Source organism: Vombatus ursinus, unplaced genomic scaffold, assembly GCF_900497805.2.
Source record: "Vombatus ursinus unplaced genomic scaffold, bare-nosed wombat genome assembly UNPS02014821.1, whole genome shotgun sequence".
Classification (NCBI taxonomy): Eukaryota; Metazoa; Chordata; class Mammalia; order Diprotodontia; family Vombatidae; genus Vombatus; species Vombatus ursinus.
In genome coordinates, this window is record NW_020954599.1 from 45,926,914 (window position 1) to 45,939,459 (window position 12,546).

At 42.6% G+C, this 12,546-nt stretch overlaps 1 protein-coding gene across 2 annotated transcripts in view; it reads right to left on the reverse strand.

The window, feature by feature from the left end:
• Nucleotides 1-10,513, reverse strand: part of GALNT7 (polypeptide N-acetylgalactosaminyltransferase 7) — a 172,372-nt gene extending 161,859 nt beyond the window's left edge. Inside the window, exon 1 of one of the 2 annotated variants that reach the window (XM_027837349.1) lies at nucleotides 10,325-10,512. In XM_027837349.1, the coding sequence (XP_027693150.1) occupies nucleotides 10,325-10,450 (126 nt within the window). In that variant the 5' untranslated portion in view covers nucleotides 10,451-10,512. Of the gene's footprint in view, nucleotides 1-10,324 lie in introns of both variants that reach the window. The other variant, XM_027837350.1, reaches the window with a different exon arrangement.
• Nucleotides 10,514-12,546: the final 2,033 nt, after the last annotated feature.

A 12,546-nucleotide genomic window follows, 5' to 3' on the forward strand; every position in this document is an offset into this window, starting at 1 on the left:
AATTGATGGGTTGAGCTCCTTCCCTAATATTTTTGTCTTTCCACATTTAAGTTTTCCTAAGAAGATTTATATCAAAGGCCCTTTAGCACAGCTGAATTCTTGATGCAAGGAAATATTCCAAGAAGTAATTAGGCCTGTGCCCATTTGTAAAAGCTCCCCATACCTTGCTCACATCAAAGAGAACACCTGCTTGTGAAACAAGAAACTCTCCCAGATTTCATCCTAGAACAAGCGGTTGCTACAAGACAACTAGAAGTCAGAAGAGGGATAGCCTAGGCAGGCTATTTCAAAAACAGCCATGCTGACAGACCCAGTGTATCATCCCAGGAGTGACATTGAAGTGTGCTATTTCTCAATTAACATTTATACAATTCATCTTTTTTATCTTTTAAAAGCCATTCTCACATTTTAATCAGCACATATTTTTGTCTTTTTATATGGCTTCTCCTGATGCCTCATCACACAGTGCCAGTGATTGTGGATTCCCAAATGAGCTAATACATCTAAAATGCTTGGCACACCTTAAAGCGCTACATTAATCTCAGCTATTATTTTCAAAGGCTACAGCCAGCCAACTCCAAGTTTTGGATGGTCCTACCAAGCTGCCAAAGCTTTGCATACAGGTGATGGTGATGAATTACATCTCTGTTGTCCAAGGGCCAGCTAAGGGTGAGTTCAGAATTGATCATCATCAGGTTGGTTACAGACAAGTTGATCGATGTTATGGCCCCAGAAACCTCTATAAGACCATCTATTAAATGATAAAGGGGCTTATGGCCACAGTATGTACTAAATACCACTAGACATCCTTTTCCCCCCAAAGTGAGAACCATAACACATTAATGTCACATATATTAAGTCAGATGATTGCTAAACACCCTAGTTTATAATGACAGAATATCTCATGGGAGCTTGATATATTCTTAAACTCAGGAAGTATAGAAAATGATTGATTATCACCTAGTTTGGTCACATACAGCACAGTTCCCTATAGTATATAATTTAATTTAAAGTCATCCAGTTTTAAATATCCTTGGCAATCACATATTCAAATCACTTTGCTTTGGAAGCCTATTAGCAGGCTAGTTGGTATTGATATAATATGGAATTTAATTTTACCTTCTAGATTTGGGAAATAAGGAAGTTCTGCAACAGTTCTATAAGCCTAATTAGATAATGCAAAGTTAATTTTTTCTTCAAGTTTCAGTGCACCAGTTCTGGTACTCAGCGAACTGAATCAGGTTTCCCTATTGGCATGTTTAAATGCCTTCTGAGAAGCAATGCCTGAGAACTGTATAAAGGCTGAAAAACCCAGAAGTGACTGTAAAGGAAGAGATATTGGGAGCATTTAATATTTTCAAATATTCAAGATTTTCTAGTAAATGAAATGAGAACATTTTCCTCTCCAACAGGATTTAAGCTTTCAGCTGCAGTTAAATGTTTCCCCATGTACTTTCAGGCATATAGAGTTTTACTACAATTAATTTAGGTGCTTTATTCCCCTTTGAAGGGGGAGGGGAAAGAAAGGTTTCACAATAATCTCATAGCAGAAAAATAAAATTTTGATTACTTAAATGTTATATGGAAAAGGTTGCCATTTTCTTTCTCCTTCTTAATAGGCCAAGGAACATTTTTGTATGTTAAAAACTGCCTTATATTTTCTAGAGGAAGATCTTTCCTCAACCTGGAATTTTAGGCTTTTACCAGGTCACAGAAATGCAAGTCACTACGAGTCACATTGCAAACTGAATGGCACATGAAAGAGATCTAATCCAACTGACAATATTGCTCAGCCATGTAATTTATACAAGAGAACTTTAAAAAAATTAGTTCTTTTTAAATTACTTCCTAATAATTACAGCTTTCAAAAGTCTTCAATAATCTTTTTTTTTTAAGCCCATGAAACTGCTCATCAGCCTCCTTATCAGCTAAGGCAGTTATTCTAGTTGATTAGATCAAGTGACAAGCAAGGGCTAATGAGGCTAAGGTCGTGGGTTGGGTATTATATGGGCCAGGTGCCTTTGGCACTGAGAAAACTCTAAGGCCACATATGCTACAGCTTCTGAAATGGTGATAGAGTCCCCCTACCCATTTTAACACATATTCCAAGAGCTCAAATTGGGTCCTCTTTATTTTTTTCCACATTTATTTAATTTTTAATTTATGGAATAAAACAAGCATTTCCATAACATAGTATAATACAAAAGATGACTGCACATGAAACTGCAAATCTATTATGTACAACTTGCTATTCCTTTTAAATATATAATAAAGTTGTCATGTAAATCTTTTTTTTTTCCTTCCCGCCCCATACAAGAGATGGCTATCATTAGACACAATGGGTCCTTTTAAAAGAGGGAGGGAAATTATTACCATTGTAGCTGATGTTTACTCTGTGTACGTTTGCTCACTGTGTATGGCTATTAACTTCTCACTACCATTCTGATTATATCATTTTCCACTCCCTTCTCTTCTAGCCTCTCCTCCAAGTGACACACATTCTTATCCACAAAAATTTTTAAAATGGCAAATGATGGGGTACAAAGAAATGCAGAACATAAGGGGATGGTAATTAGAATGCTGCTTAAGGTCAAGACTTTCATACTTGAGAGTCTAATAATAACGGCTATCTCTAAAGGAGAACCAGGGGGTTGGGGGTGGAGAGTGGGGAAGGAGAATTTAGAGTTAGTCATTTTGTGACTATGAGTTCCTATCCAAAGATAAATATTCACTTAGACTGTTGAGACTATTTCTTCCTTCCGTCTCCCCAAAGGGAGCAACACACCTAAATCTAACCTTTTTGGTGCTGTTTAATCGTATCCAACTATTCATGACCCCATTTGAGATTTTCTTGGCAAACACACTGAACTGGTCTGCCCTTTCCTTCTCCAGCTCATTTCACACTGAGGAAACTGAGGCAAACAAGGTTAATCGACTTACTCGGTTCACACAGCTAGATTTGAAGGTCCTCCTGACTCCAGGTCCTAAACTCCATCCACTGCACCACCTGGTTGCCCCAATCTATCCCTTTAATAGCTTTAAATTCAGGTGGCAGTTTTCTGATATATTCATTAGTTTTACTTATACAATCATAGAACCTTTGACAATTGTTCATTGAAGACCACATCTAGATGACTTGAGGTCTGTGGATTTATTTTGGGAGTCCGAGAATATTTTTTTAAAATATTTTTAATACTTTGATAAATGGCTTTCAATATAGTTGGTTTCCTTTGTAAGTCTGTGCGTTTTACTTTACACTTTTTAAAATATTCTGAGAAGAGGTCTATAGGCTTCAGACCACAATAGAGCTCATGACACCAAAAAATAAAAATAAAAAGTTGAAAACCTTAGATCTAGACCAGCCTTCCCAACCTTCAATTTTACAGATAAGGCTAAAAAACTTTAAGTGACTTGCACAAGGTAGTTAAGTGACAGGATTTTAATCTAGGTCTTCTGATCAAATTCAGTACCCTTCCCACTCCACTGCTTTCTTCTTAGTGGTCAATCTTGGAGGGCTAATTATTGAGGCTAAATTATTACTGTATGTAAATTATTTTAAAAATTACAATTATTGAGGCTAAATCAAAGGTTTCCTGGATACAGTAAATGCTCAAAAGGTGTTGTCTGCTGTCTGTTTTCATGATAAACCTTAAGCAAATTAGAAATCAGGATTTAAAAATAATTCTTTATTATGAATTTAATCAAACACAAACACTTGAACGTACAACGAACAAAAAAGAACTGTATACGAATCTATTCCATTGTGTAATGTTTTTTTAGTTGTATATTAAATCTAACAAGACAAAATTGTCCTGTTTGTCTCCTGAACTTTTGTGAATAAAATCTTTTATTGATGCTGTTTTAAAAAAATCACTATCACCACCCACTAACTCATTCCTTCCTCTGCATAGATCCCCTTCTTTGGAACAAATCAGCGATACAAAACCAAATCAATATCTAAATTATGTATGTCTCATTCACCTCTACTCTTTGCTAGGCCTCCCAGATTTTTTTTAAGTTATTTTTCCATGCCGCATTTTATAAGGTTTTAGCCCACATTCTAACCCCAACACCACCAATAGCCTGGGATTGTGCTCACCTGGCATAGTGATTTCTCACATTAGCTTGGTAACTCTTCTATTCATCTCATTGCTGAATTTTTCAGTGGCTATCCCAAACTCTTTCCACTCACCCTTTTATCAGTTGCTCGTGTATTGCCATGACATCATTTGCATCTTATTTCTTTAAACCAGACTGTAGTCTAGGATAAGGTTGTTAGACTTCTTCCTAACCTTTACAGAATTTATTGGTAGATGCACAATAGGCTGGATAGTCACAGACCAATATAAAAGGGAGGTCCATGAACTGGTACCTATCCCTGGATCACTATTTTGAAAATACATTTGTTAAGAGGTACTTGGTTTCTGATAGAATGGGAAAATACAGTATTAATAAATGGCAGAATTTGGAAGAATTTAAGAACTTGGAGATTGTATTGGAGTTGTATGTCCCCATACAACTCTCCACCCAGGCCAACTCAATATCAATTTCTCTGCACTTGGACCTGGTAACACCCTCCATGTTGAACCACTAGGATCCATGTCTCCAGCCTCTGGAGAAATTAATACTTATCTTTGCACTAAAGTCAGTGTAAACTAGTCCTCTACCTCTATGAGCTGGCCCTAAACATCAGCCCATGCTTTACCTTTATATCCACCAGCATCATTTTCTGCACATACCTCCAATATCCCATCACTTTTCACCTCTTGCTGGGTACCATAATCAAATCAACAGTGCTACTACTTCTGGAAAAGGCTTGGCAATTAACTGCCAGTAAATCACTTCAGCATCTCTGTGGCTCTCCAAACTCAAACTCCCATCCTGAGTTACCACTTTCCTATTTCTACTCTCTGCCTGTATTAGAATGTAAGCTCTTAGGGCCCCAGTGCTTAGCACAATACCTGGCAAACAGGGCTTAATTTATGTATTTTTATTAATTTAATAAATTTTTGGAGTAAAATTTATTAGATACCTATTATGAGCCCACAATTATTCAAACACTGTCTGATTATTTAATAGACCATAAATGCAAGTAAATGGAATTATTCATTGAAAAGTACATATTTAAGAAATCAGGTATGAGGAAGTTTGTTGTAATATAGACAAGAGAACGAAACTTGGTGTCAGGAGTAACCTGGGTTTGCATGCTGTCTCTGGCACTTACCTGGGCAACTCTGGTCAAGTCACTTAATTTCTATGAATCTCAATTTCTTTATCTGTAAAATGGTGATATGACCTGTACTACCCTGACAGGGTGGCTATGAGGATTAAATGAGATAACGAATATATTCCTAGTGTTAATAGCTTAAATCACTTGACAAGTCCATTTCTTTTTTTTTTTTTGGCTAGGCAATGGGGTTAAGTGACTTGCCCAAGATCACACAGCTAGTAAGTATCATGTGTCTGAGGCCAGATTTGAACTACAGCCCTCCTGAATCCAGGGCTGGTGCTCTATCCACTGAGTCACCCAGCTGCCCCCGACAAGTCCATTTCTAAGGTACTTTCTGGCACTGATTTGATGATTTCTATATTCAAGAGTTGGGGGAAGAAAACAGTGATGACAAAAATTAATGCAATTCCCTTATTCTAAATTAAAATGTACACCTACATGTTTGGAGCTGTGCTATTGGGGATACAAAAGAAGCAGTAATGAAAGCAAGAAATAACACGGGTAGGAATTAGATCGTGGTTAACAATGAGACTGTAATGCAAAAAAAAAAAAAACAAAACAAAACAAAAAACAAAACCAAAAACAAAAACCTATAGATCCACACATATATAGAAGGACAGAAGAGTGTGCATCTAAAAAGAAAAGTGCCAATATTTCAAGTCTGGAGAAGTGGAAGGATGGTGGTGATGTTTCAGGCATCAGGAAAAGATACAGCCCCAATTTCTACACTGTACCAGCAACAGCTCTGCCACCAAGGAAGTCTCCATGAAGTTTCCATTTCAAACAAAATGTCAGAGTCAAGATCCGAGTTTTTCAGGTTACAGGTGAACATTATCCAACAAAGTGATTTTTTTTTTAAATCCTAACTTACAAGCACTACCAAGAGTTGATCCAACTCTAATGAGAGAGTACTATATATTCCTTCCAAACCTGTTATTAGTTCTCTTATCACATAAATGATCTTGAACTCAGGGCAGTTACAGAATAAGGTACATGACATTTGACCCTACTTACTTTGAGTCAATAGAAAGGAGCCTCGATTGAAAATGGAAGGAAACATCAGTTAGCATTGTAACTTCACTGGTACTCAATTTATTACAGCAGAACTGCTGAAGTAGAAGGTCTGTCAACATTTCCATTATAAACTTCTATTTTCAGAGTCTTATAACTCAACCATAATAATTCACTCTGGGCTAAAGCCGGGTGTCAGGCTGTGAAGGACTTTTATTTATTTAATAATTCTAAGTGAATTTTTCACACTTGTAAAACTGACACATGTGTAGCCTTGGCAGCTGTCGTCCTCTACATATCCAGAGGACAAGGGCATACAAATGGAAAGTTCACTTTTGGGAATTCACAACAGGGCTTCTTGACCCAAATCTGACTTACTACCTGTTTGACTATGGGCAAGTCACTGTCTGAGCCTGTTTTCTCATTTGTAAAATGAAGATAACATCTCTAACACCTACTTCAACTAACAGGGTTTTTGTGAGGCTCAAATTAGATAATATTCAGGTTAATAGACTCAAGAGCTGGAAGGGATCTTAGAGGTCATTTGAGAAAAACATATTACAGTAGGAAAAGCACTAGATTCAAACCTCATGGGTGTTACTTGGTACCTGCACAACCATGGGACCGCTTACCTTCCTCCATTTGTAACATTATGGGATTGGGCTACATATAACTTTTTAAGGTCACTTCCACCTCTAAGGCTATGATCCTATTATCTACTTCAATTCCCTCCCTCCTCTTTTCCTTTTAACAAATAAGGAAACTGAACCAAGCAGCAGAGAGGTTAAGTGACATTCACTCTCCTCTATCTCCAAGCCCAGGGCTAAGCACTTTGAAAAATTTAAAGCATTATTTAAATTCAATTATTTCGCCATCCTATCCTACTGCTAAAACCATAAAGGGAATGGCTAGTTAGCTTTTATAAATGACCATAACCAACTTTCTTTGGGGATAAAAAGAAAATACAAGATACTACAACTCCCCACAACTGAAGAAGTGCTTACATCTGTACTTCAGATTCACTGAACGGATAGCTAATTGAAGGGTTTTAGCTTTTCAGACAATCTTTTTTTTTTTTAATCTTCATATTTTGAAGGCTTAATGAGCTGGTGTCTTCGGTAAAATGCAGAAATTACACTGTGAATAGAATGACAGGTTTGGTTGGGTAACGTGTGTCATTGATTAAGAGGTGGAGTCATTCTACTTACACAGTTATTAGATTCACCATAAATCAGCACTTAAGAGGTTATACTAGTGTTTAATAAAGTGACTTTTCAAAAGAGCTTAGGAACCAGAGCTGAATTTATGCCACCTCTGGAAAGACCAGGAATGAAAGTGGTTCAAAAGTATGCTGTATCCGCCTTCTCCACTCAACTTCTATTACAAGGCTCATTACAGATTCAGGTTGGCCAAAGGTCAAGTCAGTCAGGAAGCTAGTGTAATACAAAGCAAATAGGAGTAAGGACCTGGGTTCAAACCTAAGCTTAGGCAAGGCACTTCAGAAACTGTCAGCCACAATTCCCTCATCTGTAAATTTATAAAAAAAAAAAATATGGACTGAATGAGCTCTAAGGTCCAACCCTAAATTTTCTGATCATCCCTAAATATAAGTTCCACATACTATTGACACACCAAAACCCCATCTAATATTTCAATTACCATCCCATTAGATTGTAAGCTCTTGAGGGCAGGAACTGTCTTTTGTCTTTTTTTTGTATCCTCTGCACTTAGCACAGTGACTGGCATGTAGTAACCTTTAATAAATGTTTATCGACTGATCAATGGGTCTATGCAGAACAAACACTGCTTTGGTTAAGATGGCAGCAGGAAAACAGCTTATAAAATTATGCCCTTCAGAAATGAAGGCTTCTGGGTCTTGCTTTTTGGGAGGCAGCTAATAAAGGTGGGTATTGGTCCCTTGTTATGCTTTCCCCCTAAAGCATCATACAGGGATTCCACTGCAGTGATACAAGAATTCCTACCAAAACCACATTAATTTTGCCTTCATTTCTAAACCTTAATGGCAGGAAGAGGCAAACTAATGTTTTATTTTATATTTATTTAAATTTAAAACTCATATTTTATTTTTTGACTCCCCACCTTAGAGAATAGATCTATCATCCTTTTGTAGCAGACTATATTCTCATGACCCAATTTTCCCTTAAAAGACAAATTTTGGGAAGTCAGCAGAAGATCGAATACAAATAGTGTTAGAATGCAATTTTTTAAAATGGCACCTTCCCCCTCCCCTAATCACTTTCCTCCACTTAAGGTCCTCTTTCTAGGAACGCTCCCCCAGTTCCAGTCCTCAGTCTTCTCAGGCCAAGAAGCCACAGAGCTCTGGACAGAAGTTTTGCAAAGGATAAGAGAGGGTTAGTGCAAGGGGCATCAGGTTTTTGAATGTTGACAAGGGCTTGAATTCCCTACTCTTGGACATATGGCCCAGCCTGGCCACACATTTTCAAAGACATCAAACTAACGATGCTATTGGGTCAGCAAATTAGGTGAACCCATCCAAAGGAGATAGCTCAGCTGTAGAGGTCAGAATGACCTGCTCCAGGATAATGCATCAGGCACGTGCTATATAACTTTCCCACTAGATGCACACACCAGCGGGAAGGAGCTGCAAGAAGCTCCCTCCCAAGTAGAGCAATGCTTTCTGTAACTAATGTTTCAAGGTGTCTGACTAAACCCTCAAAAGCAAGCGAGTGTTAAAGCTAACACTCTCGGCTTCAGCAGGGCAGACAAATGTGTCCCTAAGGAAGCCACCAGCCTCAACAGGAGACAACAGGAGCTCAGCTCCACTCCTAGTCGGCGCTGGGTGTTAGGTGAAAATCCTACAGACCCGGATCAATAAAGTCAACAAGGCGCAATCGACTAAGTGCCTACTGTGTGCCAAGCACTGAGCTAAGTGCAGGGAATACAAAGAGAAAACAGTCCCTGCCCTCAAGGAACTCACAATCGAAAGGGGAAGAAAACATGCAAACAACTGTACAAACAAGATACAGAGAGAGGAACACCTCCAGTATATAGCCCCAAGGCAACCTAGAGGAGGTGGTTGAGTTTTCACCTCCCACTGTCTGGTCCCTTCCCTTTGCAAACTCAAGCTAGTTCACCCCGGGAGCAAAGACCCACAGCTTCCTGGACCTAGGGTGGAGGGCGATGAGGGAGGTTGGGGCCAAGGCTGCAATCGCCCAGGAGAAGCTCCCCCTCCTGCCATCCCCAGGACCACTCTCCCGCTCTCAGCTCCTCTCTCGCAGGATAAGGAAAGAAAGAGGGAGAAAAAGGCCTGTCCAGACAGCCCATCCCTTTTCTCCCGGGCAGGGAGTGGTGGGTCTGGGGTACGAAAGGCGCCCGGGCTGTTAGAGCCGGATCCCGCGCGGCGGGCTGCAGCGGCAGCCCTGCCTCCTCCCCCCTCCCCGGAGCGCGCGCGCAGCGGGGGGCGCCGGGCTGCGAACGTGAGCCCGGGAATCTGGGAAGCGGGACGCGACGGCCAGCTAGGGGCTCGGCCCACGCGCCCCGGCGGCGGCAGCATCTCCCCGTCGTCTCAGGCCTGCAGACGCCGCCGCCGCAGGCCTCAGCCTGGACCAGCCTCCTGTTCGCGCCGGGGCTGGGACAGCGCAGGAGAGAAGGGTGCTGGGCGCCGGGCGGGCAGCTGCAGCCGCCAGTCCGGAATGCCCCCTTTGCCCTGACCCCCCACCCCTCCTCCAGCTAAGCTTCCCGGGTGGACGCTACTCCTGCAGCAGCAGCTCCCGGTGTCATTAGAAAAATCTGGGGGCGGGGAAGCGCTGGGGGGGGGGGGAATAAGGGGGGCGGGGCAGGGCCGAGAGGAGGTGGCGATGCTTGCACACCGTCTGGGTGTGCTCGGAGGGAGGGGTGCTACGGGGCAGTCGGGTACCCCCGGAGCTGCCCACCCCCGCCTCCACGGCTGCAGCAGTAGCACCACCTGCGGAGCTGCGGCGGACAAGCCACCCACTTTCCTAGAGCCCCCCAAACCCCTCCCCAGCCGCCAGCCCCTCCTCCCGCTACACGCACTGTACCCCCGCACAAGTTGCAGGTCCCACCCCGCCGCGGGTCACTCACCCTCATCCCGTTCATCGGGCTCAGGCCGTCAAGCCGGGGGGACAGGGATGACCAAAGCACCACCAGCCCCAGAAAGCTTCCCACTACCAGCAAACTGCGTAAGATGAACCCGATCTTCAGCCTCATCTTCCTCCGGTGGCGGCAGCGGCAGCGGCGGCGGCAGCAGCAGTAGCAGCAGCAGCAGCAGCAGCAGCGGCGGGAGACACACCAGCCCCAGCGCAGCCGCCGCCGCCACCACCACGGCTTTTTCCCTCCCTCCTCCTTCCACCCCCCTCTCCCTCCTCTAGCCCAGCTCCTCGGGCTGCACTCCTCCTCCTCCCTCCCCCTCCCTCCTCCCTTGCTACCGCTGCTGCCCTCCCCGCTCACTCCCTGCCTGCCCTTGGCAGCTCCCAGATCCGGAACTCCCCTATGCTCTCCACCTTCCTCCCTTAACTCTTTTTCCGCCTGCCACCCCCTCCCAGCAGCCCGCCCGCCGCCGCCGCTACAGCTGCTTCCCCGAGCTCTGAGCACCAACTCCTCTACTAGCTTCTGGCTCGCCGGATTTTTCTCTTCCGCCGCTCCAGCCCCCACAAACGCGACTCTCGGGGCTCTGCGCCGACGCACCCCCGCCAACCTCCTTCCCGAGCCGTGCCAAGCTCTGCCTACCCTCGACCCTTCGCCTCCAGCCCCCTTTCGCCTCCACTGTGCAGAGCCGACCCTCCCTCCTAGCTAGCGGGCGGACTCCCCAACCTCACGCACCCCACTCTCCCGGCCCCTTTCTGCCCCCCACCCCAACTCCTCTTTCCTTGGCGTCTGGCTCTGACACAGCCTTAGCCCCGCGCCTTTTTAGTTTCTCAAAGCTACACAAACTTCCTCCCCTCCCTTCCCCACCCTACCCCACTTCTTAGGATTATTAATAACTTCTTAAGAGAGAAGCCACTGGTTTTCGGTTTCCCCTGTTTTAACATTGAGGGCTAGCCCACTCTGGGCTATAACCTTCCCTATAGTAACCCAGCGCCCCAAAACCCCAACAGGGAAGACCTGAAACCAGGAAGTCTAGAGCAGCTGCAGCGGCAGCAGCTCCACGTGGCTGATTTATAGCCCCGAGGATTTTTTCTTATTGATTGTTCTCGCTTTTTCACCCGGCTCCTTAAGGAGGTGGATTTGTAACTGAAAGGCCCAGGTGAGTTGTGCAAATATGAGACTGCCAGTGCTCGCTGGAGAGGCTCAATTGTAAAACCTGGTATTTCACTTTTTCATGAGTGAGATAGAAGCAAGTCTATGTGTTCCACCATCCTCCTTTCCTTTTAAGTCACGTTCTCACAGCAAATAAAGGCAATATTGAAACTTAGCAAGTCTGGGAACTTGACTACGTTTTTATACGGAGAAATGATTTTCTAACCTCTCTTTTGCAGTCCCCCTCCCCCCTATTATTAGCCATCCCTAGCCTCGTTTCTACAACTTTTTTTTTCATTTGCTTGTTGAAAGGCTTACGTGATCAAATCTGTAGAGTGGGGGGGGGGCATGCCTTTATGTGTTCATTACAGGCCTTCAGTAAATATTACACCAAATGTCTCCACCCTAAGAAAATATTCTTTCTCCTTTCTGCACAAGCTGTCATCTTTATTATAACAGGAAGTGGCGAACAGCTCTGTCCCATATTTAGCAAAACAATACTGCAGAAACAACAATACCAACAACAACAAAAAAGACCCGAGGACAATCCGGGTAGACCTCTTTTCTGTTTACATTTACTTTAATTTAAATCAAATGAATTTTTGTTTGTTTTTTTAACTTATTTTTTAAGGCTTGGGGCAATGGTGAAAGGATTGTCAGTTCATTTAGAGGAATGGTGTTCTATAAGTGATGAGAGAAAGCATTCATTTATATCATTTATGTCGAAATATCTATATTTACATAGAGACTGATACATTTTTACATGATTAGGGAATCAGAAGTAAGTATGTTTTACTAGGCTTGCAGCATACTGAGGCTCATAGTAAAAACTGAAAAATGTGGAAATGTCTTCCAGATTGCTCAGATTAATTTGCAGTAGCAAATAAGGTCGTGGGAGAATCCCTCTACATTTTAAGCATTTTGAGGATGTCTGAAAAACTAGACTCACAAATCCATGGAATTCTTACTTTTAGAGGTAATTGAATTTTTAAAGGCCTTGTTGCCCTTGGCTTAATCAAAATTCGAACCAAAATTGTACCACTCGAAACATTTGCTATTAGTTGTCC